The sequence below is a fragment of the Oryzias latipes genome, chromosome 24, assembly GCF_002234675.1.
Source record: "Oryzias latipes chromosome 24, ASM223467v1".
Taxonomy (NCBI): domain Eukaryota; kingdom Metazoa; phylum Chordata; class Actinopteri; order Beloniformes; family Adrianichthyidae; genus Oryzias; species Oryzias latipes.
This window is the reverse complement of record NC_019882.2, coordinates 20,047,063-20,072,623: the sequence shown is the minus strand read 5'-3', so window position 1 is coordinate 20,072,623 and position 25,561 is coordinate 20,047,063. Positions and strand designations below refer to the sequence as shown.

Genomic DNA, 25,561 nt, shown 5'->3' with positions numbered 1-25,561 from the left:
GAACGTAATGATTGTCATTTGGTGCCATTTCTGACTCGGGCTCGTTCTTAAGATCTTACTTCTAGTGCAGATCCGTGCTTTGCTGGCTGAAAGCAGCACATCACTGCTCTCCTTTCTGTGATCTACAGCTTCTTTAACTAGCGCAGCTTTTAGAGGCTGTTTTTGACAACATGGAGACAGAAAGTCAATACACCCTCTGGTTTAAAGAGTCTGATCTCAGTTTCATGCCTACCTGATCTGTTATGATTGATCAATTTTATCATCCAGTCACATAAGCATTAAATTTGTTACCATTCAACGGCTTTGTTTTGATTGACAGTAGACTCCTAAGCTCTAGAAGGCCCTCACTCTCCACAATCCAGTTGCTGGTTGGACAGTCCAGATTTCTCCTACAAATAGCCTCATCCCCAGGTCACGCGTCTGTAGAGAGATTTCTTTATTTTTCTGTCTTTGGTTCTCCAAGGTTCTTTTGCAGATCACAGCAGCTGATTATTCTGTTCCACAACAGATCAAGGAAAAAGGCGTAATATCCCATCCATTTTAGAGGTTTGCAGCTGCTGTGGCTGTTGAAAAAGCCCACATTCTCATCTCTCCCCTACCATGCTTTACGGTTGATGTAAATAGTTTCTTTTGCGATTAAGATTTCTTTAAACACCTTACTTCTGTCTCTTTGTTTCTGAGGTTTTGCGGTTTGTTTAGATGCAGTTAAGTGAGTTTCTGTCCCTTTCTGACATAAACCTTTAGCCTGAAAGTCGCTGGAGAGTCTTTAAACTTCTTGTGGTTTTTCTAACCTCTGCTGCAGCTCATCAACGCCGGTAAAGGGGAGGCGCTGCGTATCCGGGCCATACTGCGCTCTCTGGTTCCCACCTCTGACTTGGTCGGCATCATCAGCATCCCCCTCAACATGCCGGTGGTTCATAAAGGTATGCAGACGCAGAGCATAGATGACCTTTGAAAACATTCTCCTAAAACTGTATTTGACCCACAGATGGCACCGTGACAGAACCGGACATGTCTGCTTCTTTCTGTCCGGACCACAAGGCCCCTATGGTGCTTTTCCTAGACAGAGTGTATGGCATCGAGGACCAGAGCTTCCTGCTCCAGCTGCTGGAGGTCGGCTTCCTCCCTGACCTGAAAGCCTCTGCGTCTCTGGACACTGTGAGTCTGGATCTTTCCTGATCTCTGGTTCATTTAAAGTCAGTCTGATAGTCCATTGTCGATGCATAGAAAGTAAAATGAGCACACTATGAATATGTAAATGACGGTCTTATTAAGAAAAAAGGTCATGAGAAACTCCATCTCCTTACAGTATGTTGTCTTTCTATGCTGATGATGTTTTCTTTCAAAAAAACTTACATAAATCTAAGATAGATAGATAGATAGATAGATAGATAGATAGATAGATAGATAGATAGATAGATAGATAGATAGATAGATAGATAGATAGATAGATAGATAGATAGATAGATAGATAGATAGATAGATAGATAGATAGATAGATAGATGACTTTATTAATCCCACAATGGGGAATTTTCATTTATCTGTGGCAGCAAAAACGACATTCAGAAATAATCTATATAATATAACATCAAAAAAGGAAATCAAAAATGACATTCATAATAAATTATTAAAAACTATTATGAAAATTATTATGAAAATCATTATTAAAATTATTAGATAAGGGGGTCAATTCCATGCAAAAAAATGTAACCCAGCAGAAAAGATTTTTAAAAATCCTTATAATGCCATAAAACTATGGTAAATTCAAGAAAAGCTTAAGTCGATTCTTCTGCTACAATAAAATGATATCTTGTTAAAGTGAATTTGGAAAGAAAAAAGTAACTGAAGAAAACCTGAACAGAGATAAATGATGTGAATTTCACATCCTACATGTTTATTTGTGTTATTAGTAAAATTAGCTGTAGAAAAAAATGTATTTTTTTTAAATCTGAGGGGAACCAACGTTTTAATGAATGACAACCTCACGAAAAGGAATGCCGCCATCGCCAGAAGAGCACGTTACTTGAAAAAGCAGGGGAAAATTCAGGGAACCTGGGTAAAAGACTGTAAAATTTATGCCAAACTCTGTGGCTCCCCTGAGCAGTCCAAGGTTGTTCTTGTCAGGAGCCTGCAAGATTTGGAAAAATATTTACCCACTACAGTCTAAACAAGAGATACGTGAAGATGCTGGTCTTACGAGATGAGGAGACAAACTCTACTATCCATGGCTTCTAAAAAAACAACACTTTTTCTACAACAATCACCCGCAACCAAAACTCTCAGAGAGATCTGAATGGTGAGCAAACCGACCTTAAAATATTCAGTGATAATGACAACAACCTTCAAGACATCGACCCTGATCAATTCTTTTCCACTGTTAATATGGACTGCAAATACTACAGCATAGATGACTTTAAAAACTCTGTTAACCCAGTAGAAAAACTGTCAATCATTCACTTTAACAGCAGAAGCATGTATACCATCTTTGAAGACATCAAGGACTATTTACAGAACATGATATCATAACCATATCTGAGACTTGGTTCAGCCGCGACAAAGACGCTGACTTTGAATTGGAAAACTATGAACTTAACTATGTGAACAGAGTAAACAAAAAAGGTGGAGGAGTCGCAATATATGTGGAAAAAAATATGAAGTTTACGGTAATTGATAAATTGTCTGTCGCAGTGGATGGAATACTGGAATGTCTAACAATTGAAATATGTAAGAATTCAGGGAAAAATGTCATTATAAGCTGTGTTTATAGGTCACCAGGGTCAAGCTTAGAAATGTTCAGTGACTGGATGGAAAAGATGTTTACCTCTCTAAATAACAAAATATTATACATCTGTGGAGACTTCAATATCGATCTGATAAACCCCAGCAAACATAAAGCAGCCGACGACTTTATCAGCAGAATGTATGGAATGAGTTTATATCCAACCATTAACAAGACCCAGCAGGATCACTCCTCAAAGTGCTACTCTTATTGATAATATTTTTACAAATAATATAGAATACACTCATATGAGTGGACTAATGATATGTGACATAACTGATCATTTACCAGTTTTTGCACTATTTGACATCAAGGTGAAGACAAAGAAAATGATAAAAGAACCAGTCTACAAAAGGTTAAGAAATGAAAAAAACATGAATGCTCTGAATAATGACTTATCCAGACAAAACTGGAACTCTGTGTACAGAGAGAAAGATGTCGATATTGCTTATAAATGTTTTTTAGAAATATTTAGCTCACTTTACAATAAGAACTGTCCAATTTATAAATTCAAGAACAAATTTGCCAAATGCCCTTGGTTAACCAGCGGTCTACAAAATGCTTGTAAAAAGAAAAATAACCTCTATAAAAAATTCGTAAAACATAATAATATAAATGAATGAAATAACACGTTACAGTAAAAAAGTGTACTTCAATAATCTACCGAATGAAAATAAATACAACGTAAAGCGAGTTTGGGAAATATTAAATAACATCATTAAAAATGGGACAAAAAAGCGAACTTATCCAGATTACTTTACAGATGACAAGGGTCAAAGCTATGACATCAATGTAGCAGCAAACGGTCTCAATAACTATTTTGTAAACGTGGGTCCAGAGTTGGCAGCGGAAATCCCAAAATGCAAAACTAGCAAAGACAATAATTCACCCATCGAAAGGATCCCACACTCAATCTTTCTCTCTGATGTGAACGAAAATGAGCTGATATCAATTGTGAATAATTTCAAGAGTAAAACTCAAAAGATTGTGAGGATATATGTCAAGATATGAGGTAGACACAAAATTGCAGGACGCAGGATCTTCCAATGAGAACTCGAATTTAATCGTCAATTTGCTCTTAAGCCAAAAGATTCATGTAACTCTGTGAACAGCACAAAACAATCTGGCAACAATTGCAGGGGAGACGCAGACTATAAGCATGAGGATAGATTAAACAATTACAAACAGGTGCGCACATCAGGGAGGGCAGGTGAACACACTGAGGGAAGGTCAAGACAACTGAAATGAGAGGACATGTGAGATACGGGAAGTAACAAAATAAAAGCTGAAACAAAACCCATTCTCACCCTGGCTCCAATACCTCACAATATAGATATGAAGGTGGTGAAAAAAGTCATTTATAGTTTATCTAAGCCTCTGACATACATATGTAACTTATCCTTACGAACTGGGAGATTCCCAAACCAAATGAAAATAGCCAAAGTGATTCCTATCTATAAGAGTGGAGACAAACACCAATTTACAAACTATAGACCTGTTTCTCTTCTTCCACAATTCTCAAAAATTTTAGAAAATATTCAATGATAAATTAGCTTTATATATTGAAAAACATAACATTATAAAAGAAAACCAATATGGTTTTAGAGAAAATAGATCAACCTCACTGGCTATCATTGAGGCTGTGGAGGAAATCACAAATGCTCTGGACAAAAAGAAATATGCAGCTGGAATTTTCATTGACTTAAAAAAAGCATTTGATACTCTCAATCATGACATCCTACTTGACAAACTGGAAGTGTATGGGATAAGAGGACTAGCACTAACTTGGGTCAAAAGCTATTTAACGGGAAGAAAACAATTTGTCAAGATTGATGAATATACATCAGAAACCAAAGAGATAAGTTGTGGTGTTCCACAAGGATCAATTCTAGGCCCACTGCTATTCAATATTTACATAAATGACATATTCAATGTTTCAAAGCTTATGAAACTCATATTATTTGCTGATGACACAAACATATTCTATTCTACAGACAATCATAGGGAACTTATCAATGTGGTAAACACAGAGTTAAATAAAATAAAATTATCTTTGAACCTAGATAAAACCCAAGTGATGTTTTTTGGAAACTTCAATGCAAATAAAGAGCTCTCAATTGAAATAAATAATGTCTTAATCAAAAGTGTTACAGAAATCCATGTGTGTTCTAATGATAATCAATTATTATTACATATCGGTATTGTTACTGTTTACTGAAACCATGAATGAATGTTTTCTGAAGATCATCAATCATTTCTAGGCACTGGGTTTTGTTACTTGAAGAGAATCTATCTGATCAGAACCGGATTTAAAAACACTGTTAAACTATCAAATGAATGAACTCAGTAGGGATTATATAAGCTTGCTTCTTCCCACTCCTTTTCAAGCAATAAATCAAACTCTACTTATATCTCAGTTAATGATCACTGTATTTAATTAAGCATATATGATTTAAGTGACTTTTTTGTTTTGTTTTCTGTCTTTTTAATCTATGCATTTCATCATTTCTGTAATGAGTTTGATAAATATGTGTAAATTCTTTATTGCTTTGACTACAATGCTTGAAATAAATCAATAAAATCAAGAAAATCAAAATCAAAAATGCTGAAAATGCTAAACTACATGCTGATAATGAAAGAATGCACCAGTGTGTGAATGTGTGTGTGAATGTGTGTGTGACTGTGTGAATGGGTATGTGACTGTAAAGCGCTTTGGGCCTTGTAGGTAGAAAAGCGCTATATAAGTACACACCATTTACCATTTATGTCTGTTGGACCCTCTGACCCTCAGGAGGTGCTGAGCACCACAGAGACGGCTCTGGCCATGAACAGGTACATCGGCTCGGCACTGCTACCTTTGCTGACGCGCTGTGCCGCCCTGTTTGCCAACACTGAGCATTACGCTCAGCTGGTGGACTCCACGCTGGAGACCATCTACCGGCTGTCGAAAGGCCGTTCGCTCACCAAAGCCCAGAGGGACGCCATCGAGGACTGTCTGCTCACCATCTGCAAGTATGTTCTCTCTGAGTTCACAGCTGCAGACGAGTCCTTTTGATGACTAAAAATATGGAGACATGTATTTTAGTTTGGATAGAGGAGCTATCGTCTGGCTCTGCATGGAGAAGAAAATGTGACGTCTGATTTATTTTCTCAGACATCTGCGACCCTCTATGATGCAGCAGCTGCTCAGGCGGCTGGTGTTCGACGTTCCCATGCTGTCAGAATACTGCAAGATACCTCTGCGGGTGAGATTATGAAACATATTTTCACCATGTTCCCCAGCTGCATCGATGGAGTCCTCAGTGGAGTACCTCAGGGATCTATTTTAGACAGTTTATTTAAAAGAAAACTGTTTAAAAGATTTAATAGAACTAAGAGGCGTTTCATTTTGAGGTCAGAACAGAGTCTAAAAACTGTTCAAAAGGTTTAAGTCAAGCATTTTGCATCTATACCCTGACAAACAATCCCCTACCATGATCCTTCCTCCACCGGACTCCTCAGTTGGCTCAGATGACAGACAGGCTAATTCCCACAAACACAGAGAATCCAGACCCATCATCCACCTGGCTCCAGTTTTAGGAATGTCAGACTGTTAGGCTGTTCCAACTTGTTCCATGGAGCTCTGACTGTGTCTCTCTGTAACCCTTGTGTTATCCTAGGCACTTTAACGTTGGGAGTTGGGTCATCTAGACCCACTAGACAGTGCTCTGAACCTTTTTTCTTCAATGATTTGTGATCTTCACTGGTGTCCATGGATTACATGAAATCTTTCCACCTTTATCCACCTTTGTCATGGTAGGGAGAACACGTCAATGTAAGGGGGGGTCATCTAAGATAGCACAAGGGTTAAACAGCTCGAGATGAACCTTTTGGACTTGTAGGCCTGTCATATCTTCACCATAAAGTTCAATAAAAGACTTTTCTTCTTGTTAGAGGTTTGATAGTTGTGTTCTGTTTAGTGCAGTCATAAAGTCTGGTTATTAGCAGTAAAGTTGGAGGATTTTAGATAAAATTCTTGCCCAGACAAAGATCGTCTCCTGAACTGATTTTTAGGAAATTCCTGTCGATTTTAGACATTCAAAACAGTTTTCTGGTTCAGTGGTGAAACAATGGACTTCTGATCCCAAGGTCAAACAATCAAATCAGAGGAGGAAGTTTGAACTTTGTTCTGTTGGTTCTGCATTGTTCATTGTGAAGTTGTTGTTGTTCCTCTGAGAAGGGCAGCTCTTGATGTTCTTTAGGAATGACTTGTTTCACTTTGGCTTGGTTTGAAGACTTTTCCACCAACAGTGACATCAGTGCACTGATTGTAAGGCGAGTTTTTAGAGGTTTGGCCGCATTCTGTGCTGCTTCTTCCGTTTCTTATAATGTCTTTTGGATAAAGAGTTCATGTTAGGTCCACCTTGAAGGTCAAGACACTGTCTCTCACTTTTAACGCTGATCTTTCCATGATCTGCAGCTGTTGACCAACCACTACGAGCAGAACTGGAAGTACTACTGTCTGCCGTCAGGTATGGGCAGCTTCGGCATCGCTTCTGAAGAGGAGCTGTTGCTCACCAAGAAACTCTTCTGGGGAATCTTTGACTCGCTGTCTCAGAAGGTACGCTCGCAAACATGTTCTGGTCTCACTGCTGCCCCCTATAGGACCATGTTGCAAAAAAATGCTCCCAATTTTCCACCACTGTGATTGGGTACAAGGTACTTTAAAGAATAAAAGAATGAGACAAACAATAAGGTGGAAAAATAAAACTGATGATGTGTTTGAGATGGAACTTCAGAGGAAACTTGGAATCAGAAATGGCGCCCCCTAAAGGAAGCAGCTGAACAGGCAAGAGGTCCAATTAACTCAGATGGTTATGCAGATGTTAAATTATGATGGATTAGATCTAGACCGGCCTACAATAACCTGTTTTTATGTATGTAAACAGATTTTGTTGTGTTTCTGGGACTAAATTCTGCTCATAATACTGACTCTTTACCAAAAGACTTAAAATAATTTTCTAAATCTTTTTTTTGTTTCCTTTTGCAAAAACATATGAACATTTTACTTTTGTGCCATTAGATCATTTCTAAATTATTTATTAGGAAAAGATGCATAATTCAAATACTAAACTATTTTTTTATTGTAACTGAAAACCTTTTGGCAGCAATAAAACCCAGTCTCAAGCCTCATTTAAACAGTTTTTGTTTGTCTCTGTTTTTCTCTAAAACTTTTTTTTGCCATGAAAGTTGCCGTTTTCCTTTGTGATTCTTTTAAAATAAGTTAAGCTTGTTGTTGGACTTTCCGAAAAGGATGTTTGCTTTCATGAACATCGGAGCCTCCAGAGAGGCGTTTGTCAGAGGCGGTGAAGTGAGTTCTCCGTGAGCAGCATGAATCATTCAGCCGTCAGACTGCAGTTTTAATGTTTGGTTCTTCGTACTCCTTCATCTGAACTGGAGTCTGCAGTGTGACCCCTTCTGTCTGTCTGTCCTCTGAATGTGTAGAAGTACGACGCTGAACTCTTCAAAATGGCCAAATCCTGCCTGTGTGCCATCGCCGGAGCACTGCCGCCAGACTTTGTGGACACCAGCTTAGCGGCGAGTCTGGAGAAACAAGGATCGGTGGATGCGCAGGGCCATTTCGACCCCAAACCCGTCAGCACGGCCAAGTCAGTCATTTCTACAGAGTCAAAGCCCCCCCCCCGCATCCTGTGGCTGATAAAGCTGTTTCTTGTTTCAGCATCTCCCTTCCTGAAAAACTGGAGTACGCTGCCAACAAGTACGCAGAGCACTGCCATGATAAGTGGAGCTCAGAGAAAGTATGCCCTGGTCGTTCTCATGTCAGGATGAAAGGCTGAGCGTTCATAATGATGAGGCTTTTGTTGCAGATGTCTGCAGGCTGGAAACATGGAGACAGTCTGGACGAGCAGGCCAAAGCCCATCCACTGCTGAAGCCTTTCAAAGCTCTGAGTGAGAAGGTAACAGCTGCTGAAAGCCACACTTTAAAAAGAGTCTCCAGAGTGACGGTTATGCTTGGATCTGCAGGAAAGAGAGACGTACCGCTGGCCTGTGAGGGAGGCGCTGAAGAGCATGCTGGCTATGGGCTGGAACATCGAGAGGACCAAGGAGGGAGAAGCCATGTTCCAGCAACGAGAGAGTGAAAAGCAGAGACGCCAGTCAGAGTCCCAGGTCCATTTGAAAATGTTTGCTTTCATCACAGCTGTGGGACAGAGGTGGAGCGGTGGAGTGTTACCCCAGGATCAATTAGTTCTCTGTCCTCACAAGAGTCAGAGGGTTCTTCACCTGAATGTTTTAGGAAAGAACAGACGTCTTCCATCATTACAGACATCTTCTATTTAAACAAACGTCTTCCACCTGGACAGACGCCTTCCATCATTAGAGACGTCTTTCATTTAAACAAACGTATTCCACCTAGACAGACGTCCTCCACTGGAGCACAAACGTCTTCTATCATGACAGTCATCTTCCATCGAGACAGACGTCCTTCTTCTGGGCAGACATCTTCCACCTGGACAGACGTCTTCCGTCATTTTAGACGTCTTTCATTGAAATGAACGTCTTCCATCTGGACAGACGTCTTCCATCAAGACGGCCTTCTTTCTTCTGGGCGGACGTCTTCCATATTGATAGACGTCTTTCATCTGGATAGACGTCTTCCACCTGGACAAACGTCTTCCACTGGAGCATATTTGAAAATAGCGTCTTTATGTTTTTAATTGAACATGTGTGCTTTATTTGCTGTTTTGAGTCTTCCCTTTTATCCTCTTTTGTTTCTATAATTCTTTATGTGTTCTGAATCTGCAGGGTGACGGATTTAGTCCCGCCCCCATGGACCTCCATAACATCACTTTGTCTCGAGAGTTGCAGGTTAGTTTCCCTCGTCTGATCAAAGGCACATGACAGAGAACGACAAAAGAAAACAATAAAAACTCCCGAGGAGTCTCTGCTCCTGCAGGGCATGGTGGAGGTGGTTGCAGAGAATTATCACAACATCTGGGCCAAGAAGAAGAAAACAGAGCTGCAGAGCAAAGGTGCTGTAGCAGAAACTGGTTCAAATTCAGGTAACCTTTATGTAAAAGACCTCAAAATGATTGTTTCTAACTGAGCAGGGGGGGTTGCTCACCCGCTGCTCGTGCCATATGACACTCTGACGGCTAAAGAGAAGTACAGAGACAGAGAGAAGGCACAGGAGCTCTTCAAGTTCCTGCAGATAAGTGGCTATGCCATCACAAGGTGAGCCTCTGTGACCTTCAGCTTCTGCAAACACAGAAAAGATCTGATGATCCATCCACAGTCTGAACGATCAGTAATGATTATCATCATTCAGACTGTCGATGGATCATCAGTTGGTCTGAAGGATCAGTTATGCATATGATCTGGCTTTTGTTTGCTGAAGAGGGTTAAAGGACCTAGAGCTCGACTCGTCTTCCATGGAAAAGCGTTTTTCCTTCAAGTTCCTCAAGAGACTCCTGAAATACGTGGACTCTGCTCAGGAGTTCATCGCTCATCTGGGTGAGTCTGAGTCTCTCTGCTAAGCAGCATCATTGGGTCTGATGCTGACTTGCTAGTTGACCTTTACTGCAGAGGCCATGGCCACCAGCGGAAAGACAGACAAGTCCCCTCATGACCAGGAAATCAAGTTCTTCGCTAAGGTTGGTCAGAGCCACGAGTCTCTCCATCAGCTTCTGTACTGGTTGAACTTTTATCTGAACAGAAAAGAGATCATTTGGTTAAAATGGAAAAAAACAAAAACAAAACAACATCTGCATTTCTTCAACATCTCCAGACCGCAGACGAGTCATTCAGACCACAGACACATCTGCACAGATGTGTCGCTCAAACTGCAGCTGCACAGATGTGTCGCTCTAACTGCAGCTGCAAAGATGTGTCGCTCTAACTGTAGCTGCATTGATGTGTCGCTCTAACTGCAGCTGCACAGATGTGTCGCTCTAACTGTAGCTGCACAGATGTGTCGCTCTAACTGTTGCTGCACAGATGTGTCGCTCTAACTGTAGCTGCACAGATGTGTCGCTCTAACTGTAGCTGCACAGATGTGTCGCTCTAACTGCAGCTGCACAGATGTGTCGCTCTAACTGTAGCTGCATTGATGTGTCGCTCTAACTGCAGCTGCACAGATGTGTCGCTCTAACTGCAGCTGCACAGATGTGTCGCTCTAACTGTAGCTGCACAGATGTGTCGCTCTAACTGTAGCTGCACAGATGTGTCGCTCTAACTGTAGCTGCATTGATGTGTCGCTCTAACTGCAGCTGCACAGATGTGTCGCTCTAACTGTAGCTGCACAGATGTGTCGCTCTAACTGTAGCTGCACAGATGTGTCGCTCTAACTGTAGCTGCACAGATGTGTCGCTCTAACTGTAGCTGCACAGATGTGTCGCTCTAACTGTAGCTGCATAGATGTGTCGCTCTAACTGCAGCTGCACAGATGTGTCGCTCTAACTGTAGCTGCAAAGATGTGTCGCTCTAACTGCAGCTGCACAGATGTGTCGCTCTAACTGTAGCTGCACAGATGTGTCGCTCTAACTGCAGCTGCACAGATGTGTCGCTCTAACTGCAGCTGCACAGATGTGTCGCTCTAACTGCAGCTGCATAGATGTGTCGCTCTAACTGCAGCTGCACAGATGTGTTGCTCTAACTGCAGCTGCACAGATGTGTCGCTCTAACTGCAGCTGCACAGATGTGTCGCTCTAACTGTAGCTGCACAGATGTGTCGCTCTAACTGCAGCTGCACAGATGTGTCGCTCTAACTGCAGCTGCACAGATGTGTCGCTCTAACTGTAGCTGCACAGATGTGTCGCTCTAACTGTAGCTGCACAGATGTGTCGCTCTAACTGCAGCTGCACAGATGTGTCGCTCTAACTGTAGCTGCACAGATGTGTCGCTCTAACTGCAGCTGCACAGATGTGTCGCTCTAACTGCAGCTGCACAGATGTGTCGCTCTAACTGTAGCTGCACAGATGTGTCGCTCTAACTGTAGCTGCACAGATGTGTCGCTCTAACTGTAGCTGCACAGATGTGTCGCTCTAACTGTAGCTGCACAGATGTGTCGCTCTAACTGTAGCTGCACAGATGTGTCGCTCTAACTGTAGCTGCACAGATGTGTCGCTCTAACTGTAGCTGCATAGATGTGTCGCTCTAACTGCAGCTGCACAGATGTGTCGCTCTAACTGTAGCTGCAAAGATGTGTCGCTCAAACTGCAGCTGCACAGATGTGTCGCTCTAACTGTAGCTGCATAGATGTGTCGCTCTAACTGCAGCTGCACAGATGTGTCCCTCAAACTGCAGCTGCACAGATTTGTCGCTCTAACTGTAGCTGCACAGATGTGTCCCTCAAACTGCAGCTGCACAGATGTGTCGCTCAAGCCGAGATCAAGAGCAGCGATCTACCACTGAAAAAACATGCTCATTAATTGATAGTTGTATTTGTCTGCTTTAAAACAGCCTCCCTTGGTTTTCCACTCATTTTTGTAAAAGATAGATAGATAGATAGATAGATAGATAGATAGATAGATAGATAGATAGATAGATAGATAGATAGATAGATAGATAGATAGATAGATAGATAGATAGATAGATAGATAGATAGATAGATAGATAGATAGATAGATAGATAGATAGATAGATAGATAGATAGATAGATAGATAGATAGATAGATAGATAGATAGATAGACAACTTTATTTATCCCTTTGGGAGGTTCCCGCATGGAAATTGACATCTCCATCGCATACAGCACTGGTTGCCATACGTATAGGAAAGAGCAGTACAGTAACCAGAAAAATTAGAACAGTAAAAACAGTAAGTAACAGTTTAAATATCTGCAAAACATCATATACAAAAAAAAAGTCATTCAGGCCCTTTCCCTTCTGTCCTCCTCCCCCCTCCTAAGTGGTGGTTAAAGAGTTTGATGGCCCGGGGGACAAATGAGTTCCTTAGTCTATTAGTCCTGCACCTTGGCAGGAGCAGCCTCTTGCTGAAGGTGCTTCTCTGGCTGCTGATGGTGGTGTGCAGAGGGTGGGTGGCATTGTCCAGGTTACCTGTTAGTTTTTTTAGTGTCCTTCTCTCTGCTACAGTAGCCAGAGGGTCCAGCCTTGTGCTAACCACAGAGCCAGCCCACCTGATCAGCTTCTCCAGCCTGGAGAAGTCTGTTTTTGCAGACTTTTTTTGCACCCCCCCCCCCCCCCCCCCCCCCCCCGCACACCACAGCATAGGTTAGAGAAAACGACCTTGCAGTCAGCCCATTGCAAGTTTGAAAAAATGTCTAGATGATACAGAGGTCACAGGTTCTTGCCACAAGCATTAGGTTTATATGAAACGGCTATGTAACTGAATTTTAGTGTTAAAGGAAAACTCTTCTCATTGTTCTCAGTCCAGGGAGTATCACACAGACCTGTGGTCACTCATCAACCCACGCCTCCTTCTCCTCCTCCTCCTTAGGTGCTGCTCCCCCTGATTGACCAAACCTTCAAGAACCATTGCCTTTACTTCCTGTCCACACCTAGCAAGAACCTGAGCAGCTGCGGCTGCGCCTCCAACAAGGAGAAAGAGATGGTGACCAGGTGACCTGCACACACCTGTGTAGTGGCACACTTTCCTTTCTTTGTATTTTTTTTTATCTACTCTTCCTGAACTGTAAGTTCTCCTTCAGCTCTGCTATCTTCTTCTTCCTCCAGCCTGTTCTGTAAGCTAGCTGCTCTGGTCAGGCACAGGATTTCTCTCTTTGGTAAGCCGACCGTGCTCCTGCGTGCTCTCTGAAATCCTGCAGTATCTGCAGTAACGTCTCTGTGACAGGGAGTGACTCTGCCATGATGGTCAGCTGTTTGCACATTCTCACAAACTCGCTGGACACCAGGTGAGCTATACCCATCAACTGGACATCATGACCCGTCAGCGCCCGCTTTCCAAGCATTTCCTCCTCCTCCTCCTTCCTGTAGGACGGTGATGAAGTCTGGCTCTGAGCTGGTCAAAGCCAGTTTCAAGGCATTCTTTGAGAACGCTTCAGAGGACCTGGAAAAGCTGGTGGAGATGCTGAAGCTGGGGAAGTTCATGCAGTCACGTGCGCAGATGAAGAGTGTCAGCCAGAGCATCAACTATGTGACCGTGGCGCTGCTGCCCATTCTCACTGCGCTCTTCGAGCACATCCGGACGCACGAGTTTGCTGCAGATCTGCTCCGTGAGTTCCTCTCCAGGAGTCTCTGGCTCCTCACAGACAGCGGGTGTGAGTTTCTGAATGTTCGCCTGTGTTTCAGTGAACGACGTCCAGCTGTCGTGCTACAGAATCCTGATGTGCTTCTACTCTCTGGGAATCGGAAAGAACATCTTTGTGGAGAGGTCAGAGGTCAAAGACTCCTTCACAAGCACGACTTTGAGGCAACAGGAAGGAAGGAGGAGGAGTCTGGTGCAGAATATCTATAGAAAAACTGTCTGTGGCCTTAAATGTAAAGCATTAACTACTCCATACTGGACTGCATTAAAAAATATTAATAAGCAACAATAATAAACATAGTTAAAGTTAATATAACAGTTTAAAGGTTCAGTTCTGGTTGGGAAACTTAATCATTGTTGGAGACTTTAATATGGTTGCTAAATATCAACCATAGCTAGGTTTTTAAAGTATTCAGAGATCTGAATACAAGAAAAATAGAGAAGTCTAAAAGAAAAGGTCATTATTTTATCTGAAATGACGTGTCTTTCATTGATTTGGCCACCAAGTTTTTTTGCGTTGTTGCTGTGCGACCCTTTTATTAGGCTACTGACTATTAAAGATGGCGTCCGGCGTCGTGACACTGTCTGCCTGCTGAAACGCTGCAATGAATGTTTTATATTTCCTTACGTGTGAATGCCGAGCGGGAACCCGTTTTCTTTTTTTGGTTAAGAAACCTGTTGTCTGCTTTTCAAAGCTCCTGGCTGAACATTTATGAATGAAAAGACTTCTTAGATTCTATATCTGCACCTCCTTTTACTTCACATGAAATTGTGTCAGAGTCCAACAGTTTTCCGTCTGCAGGCTACTGCCAGCACTCGGTGAGAGTCTGGCCACTCTGGTGGCCGCCATGCCGGTTGCTTTCCTGGAGCCCCATCTCAACGCCCACAACCCACTTTCGGTTTTCAACACCAAGACCCCCCGAGAAAGAGCCAGTGAGTGTTCGGCCCACCTGTCACCTTAGCAGAGCTGGAGCCTCGGTTGTTGCTGACGGATGTGTTTCTGTTCCAGTCCTGAGCATGCCCGACACGGTGGAGGAGATGTGTCTGGACATGCCTCGCCTGGACAAACTGCTTAAGGACGTCAACGACATCTCCGACTCCGGAGCGCGCTACAGCGACATGCCGCAGGTGTGGGAGGGGTTGAGTCACTGCCACCTCACACCCAGGCTTCCCTTTATCACTGGGAAAGTTCTGTGAAATTTGAAAGGATGTTTCCTGATTCCATCCCAAATGATCGTCTCACTTTCTCATCACATCCAGTGCTTTAGTTATTCTTCTTGTGTTCTGTCGCCATGGCAACCACACATAATTCAGATCTGCAGGGATGACCCCATAGTCCACGTCTGTTCAGTGGTAATCCTAATATGTGGATGTGAGTCCAGATTTGACGTTTTAGTTTTTCATATAGCCCTAGTTTTATTCATATAGCCCAATGCAGTTGTTTCAACAGGCTTCCCAATTGTACAAAACATAAAATCTGTTATAAAATACAATAGCTGATTGCTTAACTAAACTAAACCAAACTGAGCATCCCTGCCCTTAGAGCCTCCTTTAAGATGATTTTCATGTACTTCAAAAAGTCATATTCATAATTGAAGCTCAGTTGAAAAACAGCTGGAGAAAGCTAACAAATCTGGAAAGTTTATGTTAATTTACCACCAGTTGCTATGGAAAATGAGAGTATTTATTTTGACATGGAAATGTCTAGCTTCATCCGCCTCAGACATGGAAAAAAATTGGGTGGTTGCTATGGACTACCAGCCATTTAAAAGCCGTAGTTTTGAGTTCAAATATTACTTTGTTGTCATTTTTGCTGCGGTGTGCAGCAGAAACCAATGAACTGGCTGAAGGTGACTCCAACTGGTTCTGAACTTTTTACTGCAGGTCATCGAGGTCATCCTCCCCATGCTCTGTAACTACCTGTCGTACTGGTGGGAAAAAGGTCCAGAGAACTCCCCCCCAGATACAGACTGCTGCACCATGGTGACCTCTGAACATCTGAGCATCATTCTGGGAAACATCCTGAAAATCCTCAACAACAACCTAGGTATCGACGACGCCCCCTGGATGAAGAGGATTGCGGGTACGCCTTTGAGTCCATATCCTCAGACGCCTCCAAAGGAGAGGCCATTTTCACAAAACATACCCTTTTGAGACTCACTTGTGATTTGCTTCCTCTGTGTCTTCAGTCTACTCCCAGCCAATCATCTGCAAAGCTGGGGCGGATCTGTTGAGAAGCCACTTCCTGCCCACGCTGGACAAACTGCGGAAGAAGACGGTGAAGGTGAGAGCCCAGAGTTACTGGAGTCTGCGTCACAGCGGCTCATGTGCAGGCAGACGCGTGCAGCTGCGACGGATCCGAACATTCAGATGTTTCTGAGTCTGACGTGTGGAAATGAGCGCTGGAGCTGAGCTGCTGTTTCTGCCATCGCAGGTCGTGGCTGAAGAGGAGCTACTGAAAGCCGACAGTAAAGGAGACAACCAGGAGGCTGAGCTTCTCATCTTGGATGAGTTTGCAATGCTGTTGAGGGACCTGTATGCCTTCTACCCCATGCTCATCCGATATGTGGACAACAACCGGTACAAACGCCCCACTTCATCTGAAGTCTGGAGCTAAAAGAATGTGCACCAAAATAAAACACTTCATTTTAGAATTACTTGTAACTTAAATTAAAGTAACTCAAACTAAACATTCTGAACTAAACCTGAAAAGTCTGAGTTTCTTCTGTAAATTCAAAAAAAAAGAAATGCTTTTGACAATTCTAACTCAAGTTTAGGAATTGTGAGAAAAACCATTTTTGTCCTCTTTAAGGACTCTTTCATGTTCATCGACCGTCTAATCACAGTGACTCTGCTGTGGGTTTTGTCCTTCAGATCCAGATGGCTGAAGGAGCCAGATGCAGACTCCACCGAACTGTTCAAGATGGTTGCTGAGATCTTCATCCTCTGGTGCAAGTCCAATGTCGGTGTTCTTTCTCAGTAAAGATTAATTTATCATCCACATCTCATCGCTGGGTCGAAAGTCTCATCTAAACAGCCTTTTTGTCTTCCCAAATGCAGAACTTTAAGCGTGAGGAGCAGAACTTTGTGATCCAGAATGAGATCAACAATTTGGCTTTCTTAACCGAAGAAGGAAAAGCAAAGATGTCCAAGGTAAAGACGCAAACACAGTCCATTCTCCTTGACATAGAATGTCACATGGAGTCATTGTACGAAACACAAACAATTGAACAACAGGGTTGAAAACAAATGTAAACAATTGGTTGTCATTGAACCATGGGATACGTACACCATCTCACTTCACAGCAGGCTGAATAAGCACTAAATGAAAAAGGCTCTCAAAGGAGACTTGCAGAACCCCTCACATATCATTTTGAGAGGAAAGTCACGTTAGGAGCTTGCAGATCCTTTATAAGTGCACAAATATGAGCCACACTGCTGGAAAAGAATGGAATGTAAACAGTTAACAGTTAAAACAGTTTTTGGGTCAAGTCCATCTGAAACTGTCGGCAGATATTTTTTGAGATTAATATTTATGCAAGTAACCATAGAAGATAGCCGGATTAGTGTGAAATTATGTAGCCTGGGAAATAATGTGTCCTTTAGAGACCCACTCCAATGAAAATTGTGTTTTGGGTGTTTTAACATGATCTTGTAGCCTTTTTCTAATGATGGAGGAGACGTCTAAAAAAGATTAAGCTCATTTCTGAAAGTCAAGTTCCATGACCGGAGTTTGACGAGACACACGCCTTCGACTGCCACCCAAACCACAGAGACTGCCACCGGCCCCTGAGCTCTCCCACAGGTGGTGGGTCCATGGGAAAGTTATCCCAGGTCAGTTGATTGTGCTGGGGCCTGTGGGAGGAGCCTCAGTCAAGCCCCAACCCCGGCCCTGGCTCCACAGTGGGGCCCCGGTGACGCCAATCCGGGCAACGCAACAGAATGGTTGATTCATTGATTGAAGAACCTCTCTTTGTCTGACTCGACACCCACTACCTGTCTGCCATGGGAGACCCTACCAGGGGCAAAAGCCCCAGACAGCTTTGCTCCTGGGACCCCTCGAACTCTCAAACCTCTCCACCACGTTAAGGTGGCGGTTCACGTTCGATCTTCGTTGCAATACTCACCTCTGGTCATGAGCTCTGGGTCATGACCAAATGAACGAGGTCCAAAATACAAGCGGCTGAAATGAGCTTCCTCCGTAGGGTGGCTGGGCGCTCCCTTAGAAATAGGGCGACAAGCTCGGTCGCCCAGAGAGAGCTCGGAGTAGAATTTCTGCTCCTTGACATCAAGAAAATCCAGTTGAGGTGGCATGGGCATCTTGTTCTGATGCCTCCTGAATGCCTCCCTGGGGGGGTGTTTTGGGCAAGCCCTGGGAAAGACCCAGGACACGCTGGGGAGACTACGTCTCTTAGTTGGCCTGAGAACGCCTCGGGGTCCCTCCAGAGGAGCTGGAGAAATTGGCCGGGGCGACGGAAGTTTGGACATCTTTGCTTAGACTGCTGCCTTGCAACCTGGTCCTGGATAAGTGGAAAAAAGATGGATGGATGAATCTTATTTTGGATTTTTTTATAGTTCAAATCGTTGTGAATCAGGATCAGATGATAAATCGTGATTTGAAAAAGATCTTGTGCATGACGTAAAAAATACACTGGGTGGGCACAGTCTCTCTGTTCTGCTCCATTCTGATGCATCGACTGTCGGACAAATAGATCCATGCACGTGTTTGTTTTCCTCGTCTGAGCTGGAATCTGGATCTAAACTGTACGGCTGGATGGCTCCAATATTTCTCGTTGATCTCCTGCAACAGTGGGGTGTGAGGAGCTGTAAGGTAGCGGGAGAGCTTGTAAATAGATAGCTCTCAATTCCAGATAGGGGAGGGTGTATAGGGCTGCTCCACGCCAACAGTCCTGCCCACAACTCAGAGGTGAATTTCGAACGAACTCCTGCCGCTCTGCAGAAACTGTCCTAGAAAAAAAAAACAGCGTAATCATATTTAAAAGACCACTGGAAACATTTTTACAATAGATCAAAAGAGGATCGGGCTGGGCGTTTAAGAACTACAGTAATTTAAAAAAATCAACATTTCTGGTTGTAGAATGTAACCATGACTCTTGTAGTAAAAAGGTTCACCTTTACAGTAACTGTTTTTTTAAAAACTCCTACTTGTGTTTGTAGTCGGGAGGGGACCAGGAAAGGAAGCACAAGCGTCGTCGCGGTGAGTACTACTCCATCCAAACGTCGCTGATCGTCGCTGCGCTGAAGAAGCTGCTGCCCATCGGCCTGAACATGTGCACACCTGGAGATCAGGAGCTCATCTCTTTGGCTAAGATCCGCTACAGCTTGGTGAGCTAACGGTTTCTAGGGAGATTACAATGTGAGCAGACTGTTTTTATGAAAGCTTGATGTGACGTCAAAATAAAAGCATCCCAAGATACTGTAAAGTTTTCATCTCCATCTTGATTTGCCTGCTTTGAATGTCCTCAGAAAGACACAGATGATGAGGTGAAGGAGTATCTGCAGCAGAACCTCCACCTGCAGGAGAAGGTGGGTCACTGCGCTGACTGATCTACACCGGCTGTTTCCCACCATTAACCTGAACTCGTGTCGGCAGTCGGACGACCCGGCGGTGCAGTGGCAGATGAACCTTTACAAAGACGTGGTGGTGAGGAGCGGCGAGCTGACCAACCCAGAACACACAGTGGACAGAATCCAGAGCATCTCGGCTGCCGTCTTCCACCTGGAGCAGGTAAACCACAACTGCCAACAAACTCACACGCTTTGTGAGTGACTCCATTCTCCACCACACATCAGATCAGCTGAACATCAGATGTCCTTACTTTCAAATATTCCTATTTGATTCTGTTTCAAATGTTTTGGTCTAAAGGTTTTTTCCTTTAGTCCACCTTTTGTTCAGTCAGTGAATAAAAAAAGCAAAAGACGGGAAGCATCAAAGGTTTGCACTGATCACTGTGACGCAAACACATCTAAAGACGATGCCTCTTAATGTAAAGGGAATAACTGTAAATTTTGTTTGTTTATTTTTTAGAAAGTAGGATTACATTTTGTCAGAGAAATGTGGCACATATGAGCTAATTTCCCCAAAAAAGTTCACAGTCAGAGTCAAAGCTGCTTGTTCACTCCACATCTCCATACAGGATTACTCTGTTATAATAGCCCTGTGACACCAGCCAAAAAAATTTGAATACAGTTTTTTGCTTCAATGTAGATTTTTGAAAACTATTATCCAAAGTCGTGAGATAAGTTATTTATGTGAAGGAGTATTAAAGCTACCATAAAAGCTTCTTGGCCAGGACTCCCTTGAAAAAGAGGTTTTTAATCTCAACGGGACTTTCCTGGTTAAATAAAAATTTAAAAAAAGAGAGAAAGAAGTTCAGTCGTCTCTGTTTAAAAGGAGTCGTACGATTCCCCCTTTTTTTAGCCTAAACCTGTGTTTTGTCTCAGGTGGAACAGCCTCTGAGGAATAAGAAGTGCGTGGTCCAGAAGCTGCTGTCTAAGCAGCGGAAGCGCGCCGTGGTGGCTTGTTTCCGCATGGCTCCTCTCTACAACCTCCCCAGGTGAGCTCCTGGTCGGTGCCGCACTGATCCTGCTGACCTGTGAAACGTCCTATTTGAGGTTCTTCTTTGTCCCGATCTAACCGTGCGTAACAGTCACCATGTACATGAGCGGGTGGGTCTCCATTCTTCTCTTGACTGTGTGCTGGTGCAAAACCCATCACCCTGTCCTTATTGACCCTCTCTCTGTGTTGTTTTCTTGCATAACACTTCCTCAACCCCCCCCAGATACAAAAATAATAATTACTTCCTGAATGGCTATCGGGAGGTTTGGCTGGAAAGGGCATTCAAAGCCTCCAGCTTTGACCGCCTGTTCTCCCTGCTGACGGTAAAGTGACGCCGCAGGGCGTGGCCTTCATCTGTTAAACCCCGCCCACCAACGGTTTCTGCACTGCTGATTCTGATTGGTCATCCAGACTGAGCTAAAGACTGATTAAACTTCAGAATGAGCTGGAGATTCTGCTGTAAAAAAAAAGAGAAAATAAAAAAGGACAAATACTCAATTTAAAACAATTCAAAATCTCTTTTTTTACATGAACGTTTATATTTTCAGTGATAATCGGCAGTTTTCCAACACATCGTTGCATCTCTGTGAGTCATGTGCAGAGAGTGGATCCTCTCATTCCTAGGTTTGTGATACTATAAGAACTGTTTCAGTGTATTGAGGTAAAAACCAAAACTACCATTAAGTGTGGTTTCCATATGTTCAAGGATTTAAAATGATTCTCATGCATTCTGGAAAGTAACAGTAAAAAAACTGTTTTGGGGGGTTATCCTGAAGTAATATGCTGATGTGGTTTGCTGGTCACTAATGTGAATATAACACAGTTTAGATAATCTGATCACTTGGATCAATCAAACAATACCAATACCTGTTTTTGCCTTGTGTTGAAGCTTTTCTGGGTTTTTGTTGTTTTTTTTTTGCTTTTTTAGTGAGAAAACCTCATTTTGTGTAATTCTGTTTCACCATTGAATTCATCAAAACTAAATGAAGTCAAGAAGACGTGAGAATGCATCAGGTGAACATGCACATCTGTGGAGCTCGTTTTAGAACAGTCCGACAGATGCTGCACATCTGTTCAAGGATTTGCTTTGGATCTGATCCACAACCACGTCTTAAGAAGCTCAGAATAAAATAAAGAAAGGAGATTTCTGTCTCAACCCTTTTAACACAGGAGCTTTAGCTCAATGTTTATAATTTATTTAATTATGTTAATTGAGTAAACAGTTGAAGAGTTGAAAGCAGAGACAGTTTCAGTTGACTTGCACTGTTCGCGTAAACAGTTGAAGAGTCAGCACCGTTCCGGTGTTAAAGGGCTGAAAAAGCCGCAAGGGCTGGGGTGCACTTAGCTGTAGACGTGCAGGTTGCTGGTTTAAAACCAGGTTCAGTCACAGTTCATTTTTCATTTTTAGGTAAAGGGGAGCAGCCAAAGACAAATGCAACAATGTCATGAACAGGAAGGGTTTGAAAAAACTTCAGCTGCTCAGAGGGGTCACTAACTTTGGTACATGACTCTAGATCAGTGCTGTCTAACTCTGGTTCTTGGAATCTACCATTCTGCTTTTGTTCAGTCTTTAAAACTGGAATCAGTGGATCCCGGTAAAGCCTGGGGTTGACCTGTGCGGGTGCTACGGGTTTTTGGGTGGTCTGGAGCTGTATAGAGGAGTAGCTGCATCTTAAGAGGAACACAGATGTTTCTTGCAGTTGTCCGAGGCTCGTACAGGCAAGGGATGTCATAGAAATGGAACATACCATTGTCGTGTTATGTTGGTGTTACCCCTACCCCAATGGGTTCTCCCTATCCCTACATTTATCTCTCCAAGCAGAGATATGGAAAAAGTTGTCTTCAAATTTGGATGTTACTACCACAATGACGTCATCTGCATTAGTGCATAGCTACCAGCGCTACGAAAATGCATAAAATAAAATAAACAAAAAGTCATGTCTTACATTTAAATGTGAACTTCTGTGCTGTAGAGCACACCAACATAAAGAGATGCATTTCTCCTCTACAGTACAGCGCGACACAGATCACCATACCGGCGCACTTATAACTAATGGTTGATGCTGTCATACGTTGCCCTTACTTCTTATGAGTTGTTAGTGTGAATACTGGCAGATGTTGCAAACACTACAACAGTGATCGTGGCATCTAAGTGTTCATAGGATATCCACTCAAACTCATTTCTAAGGCTGCCCACAAGGAGTGTACACTTATCGCGTGAACACCACTAACAGGCTCCTTGCATAGAGAGGGTTGAATCCGTACGACACACCTGCAGCGCACCTCCTTTACCTTAACGTGTCGTATAAATGATCGCCATGACCTGTGGCCCGCAGCATGCCCGTAGAAAAAATGTGGGTTCACGAAGCAATCTACAACCTTGATATTTTGTGCGGGTCACCTGAGTGCTCCATACAGGTCTGCATATTTTGAACCTGCAGACAACCTGGATCCACCTGTAAGGGATGTTGTGACCAAGGTATAATTAGAAGAAGCAGGCAAAAATCTGGAAACAAGCAGATTGGTCCATCTAAGACCAGGATTGGGCAGACTTGATCTAAATTCATCGATGTGTTGGAACAGATTTGTCCGATCAGGCCTGCTTCCTTTCCATCTACACTTGCTTCTTCTCAGTGGTGAACCCCCCTCTTTCAGGTAGTGAGCAGTAGGTGGGGCAGGGGTATTTACAGAAAAAAAGGATTGGACACATCTGCGTTCGTCAATCGCCCCTGGAGTGTTTCAGTCTGATGGTGGTATCTGCAGCGGCCTGGTATGACCATTCAGAGGAGCCAGTGGATCCTCATTGACCAATCACAACCCCCCCCCTGCCTGAAACGCACCTCCTGAACACCTCCCCTTCCCCTGACATTCCTACCTGTTGCCTCCAAACTCACCAGAACACACCCTAATTCCACTGTACCTCCCTCCCAACTACCTCCCCCACCTCCCCTTCCCAGGCATCGTGCTATCAACTTCTTCATCCCGGCCTATCAGAGACTTTGGATAGAAGCAGAGGAGTACTCCTTTGAGGAGAAGCTAGTTCAGGACCTGGCAGTAAGTACTGGGCTCGGCCTGCCTGTGCCCCCCGTGCCCTGTGTTGGCACCCCTCTGCCAGTCCTGTTTGCAGAGTGCTTCTTTAGCCCGCTCGAGCCTTGGGAGCAGGCAGGGACCAAAGCGCCCAGGGGCCCCCGCTATAGGTGCACTAAACCCCCCAGACAGAGATCCGTCAGGGGTCAGAGGCTGCATGAGCGACTCAGCAGACGCCCGGCGAGCTCCGGCGCCCACAGCTGTAGAAAGGCAGGCTTTGTGGTTGCGGCAGCAGCGGTAAGGAGGCGCCGCGCTGCAGCAGATGTTTGTAGCAGTGGACCATTCGTGTCTTTTCGCTGTAAGTGTGTGACGGTGGCATGCTCACGTCGTTCTGTGGAGGTTAGCATGTGCAGAAAACTTCTAATCTGTTTGAAATGGAGGGGGGGGGGAGTCTCCGCCCATTAGGTCTGGTCTTTTGCCACTTTTCCCCCCAATTTACAGTAGGTCATCAGCAGGAGAAGGGTCAGATGCTCCGCTTCCTGCTGATGACCAAGATGAGGTTGAAAAAAAGCGGCAGGACTCTGGTCTTCAGGGACTGGGACGGAGCAGCGCTGATCTAAGGCCACGACTACAACAACCCCCAGATCCAGTTTGAGTCGGTCCTGTTGGATCCGTCAGATTATCTTTATGATCCTCATTATCCATGTCACCATTTAGCCTCCTGCTTCGGTCTGCATGTGTTTGAAGACTTGTTCCAACATCCCGTCCTCTGCTCAGTGACCAACCTCCATCTGCATGCTGGGCACGCTCATCAGCTACTGAGTATTCTTCCGTGTACCCCGATGGAAGGCGCTGGTACCAGTCAACTTACTTCCTCAACCGTTTTCTTTGCAGAAAACCCCCATGAAGATTGTGGAGGAAGAGGAGGAGGAGGTGGCGGACATCAAGCCTGACCCTCTTCATCAGCTCATTCTCCATTTCAGCCACAATGCCCTGACAGAGAGAAGGTCAGCACCGACGGGATGACTCATTTTGAAAACCCAGAACTTACTGATTTCACTGTCTGATGTTTCTTTTCAGCCACTTGGAAGTAGATCCTTTGTATATTGCATATGCAGACATGATGGCAAAGGTACCCGTGTAGTTTCAAGATATTTTCTCTCTGACCTTCATGAACAAACATTTTTTGAAGAATCATGGTCTTTTGCTAGAGCTGTGCGGAGGACGAGGAGGAAGAGGAAGAAGAAGGGAAAGAGAAGACATTTGAGGTGCTCTTCTTCAAACTGTCAGGTCTGACCTCGCCAGCTCTGTCAGGTGAAATGATGCAAGCGTGTGTCTGGAACACAGGAGAAGGAGATGGAAAAGCAGAAGATCTTGTATCAGCAGGCCAGGCTGCACGCGCGTGGAGCCGCCGAGATGGTGCTGCAGATGATCGGTGCCAGCAAAGGTGACCGCAAAGTCCTTCCACACCTCAAGTGTTATTGTTTCCCCCAACATCGATCAATGTAAAGCCAATGACGGTCCAGAGCTATAGGTCTGCCTTTTACAACTACAATCATACAGGCCTAATTATGGGGTAAGATAACTGTCAAAATGAAACATATGCTTATGGATAAAGTTGTGCACAACTTTGCAAAAAAAATATGAAAACAACATTTAGTTGTGTATTTCTCATTTCTCTTGTGAATACAACTTTTCTGTGTCTTGAATATGAAATTTACCCTGTAAACTCAAGGGGTATATATAGGTAGCTATGCTTAAGGTTGACTGATTAATTCATGAAAAATGGTAGAAAACGTATAATTAAAGCAAATTCTTGATGGAGAAATGTTAGGATTTAATGTTTAAGGGATGATGCAGTCAACATTGCAGCATCTTGGCATTTCGTCCAGAGGATTTGGTTTGCCTACACTACTGGCTCCTTTTAGTTTCAAAAACATCCCCAAATCAAT

General features: G+C 43.6%; 1 protein-coding gene across 5 annotated transcripts in view; it reads left to right on the top strand.

The window, feature by feature from the left end:
• ryr3 (ryanodine receptor 3) overlaps nucleotides 1–25,561 on the top strand; it is a 144,542-nt gene that overhangs the window by 101,629 nt on the left and 17,352 nt on the right. For all 5 annotated transcript variants that reach the window (XM_020714745.2, XM_020714744.2, XM_020714742.2 and 2 more), the window contains 35 exons: nucleotides 803–923; nucleotides 989–1,158; nucleotides 5,572–5,792; nucleotides 5,935–6,025; nucleotides 7,240–7,380; nucleotides 8,265–8,428; nucleotides 8,500–8,578; nucleotides 8,648–8,737; nucleotides 8,805–8,948; nucleotides 9,585–9,647; nucleotides 9,736–9,811; nucleotides 9,890–10,013; nucleotides 10,177–10,292; nucleotides 10,365–10,432; nucleotides 13,235–13,356; nucleotides 13,471–13,520; nucleotides 13,589–13,649; nucleotides 13,732–13,970; nucleotides 14,047–14,128; nucleotides 14,805–14,935; nucleotides 15,012–15,130; nucleotides 15,887–16,085; nucleotides 16,192–16,286; nucleotides 16,437–16,582; nucleotides 16,877–16,964; nucleotides 17,063–17,155; nucleotides 19,181–19,348; nucleotides 19,490–19,549; nucleotides 19,617–19,751; nucleotides 20,468–20,580; nucleotides 23,540–23,636; nucleotides 24,504–24,616; nucleotides 24,690–24,741; nucleotides 24,821–24,877; nucleotides 24,957–25,056. In XM_020714745.2, the coding sequence (XP_020570404.1) occupies nucleotides 803–923; nucleotides 989–1,158; nucleotides 5,572–5,792; nucleotides 5,935–6,025; nucleotides 7,240–7,380; nucleotides 8,265–8,428; nucleotides 8,500–8,578; nucleotides 8,648–8,737; nucleotides 8,805–8,948; nucleotides 9,585–9,647; nucleotides 9,736–9,811; nucleotides 9,890–10,013; nucleotides 10,177–10,292; nucleotides 10,365–10,432; nucleotides 13,235–13,356; nucleotides 13,471–13,520; nucleotides 13,589–13,649; nucleotides 13,732–13,970; nucleotides 14,047–14,128; nucleotides 14,805–14,935; nucleotides 15,012–15,130; nucleotides 15,887–16,085; nucleotides 16,192–16,286; nucleotides 16,437–16,582; nucleotides 16,877–16,964; nucleotides 17,063–17,155; nucleotides 19,181–19,348; nucleotides 19,490–19,549; nucleotides 19,617–19,751; nucleotides 20,468–20,580; nucleotides 23,540–23,636; nucleotides 24,504–24,616; nucleotides 24,690–24,741; nucleotides 24,821–24,877; nucleotides 24,957–25,056 (3,988 nt within the window). The remainder of the gene's footprint in view (nucleotides 1–802; nucleotides 924–988; nucleotides 1,159–5,571; nucleotides 5,793–5,934; nucleotides 6,026–7,239; nucleotides 7,381–8,264; nucleotides 8,429–8,499; nucleotides 8,579–8,647; nucleotides 8,738–8,804; nucleotides 8,949–9,584; nucleotides 9,648–9,735; nucleotides 9,812–9,889; nucleotides 10,014–10,176; nucleotides 10,293–10,364; nucleotides 10,433–13,234; nucleotides 13,357–13,470; nucleotides 13,521–13,588; nucleotides 13,650–13,731; nucleotides 13,971–14,046; nucleotides 14,129–14,804; nucleotides 14,936–15,011; nucleotides 15,131–15,886; nucleotides 16,086–16,191; nucleotides 16,287–16,436; nucleotides 16,583–16,876; nucleotides 16,965–17,062; nucleotides 17,156–19,180; nucleotides 19,349–19,489; nucleotides 19,550–19,616; nucleotides 19,752–20,467; nucleotides 20,581–23,539; nucleotides 23,637–24,503; nucleotides 24,617–24,689; nucleotides 24,742–24,820; nucleotides 24,878–24,956; nucleotides 25,057–25,561) is intronic.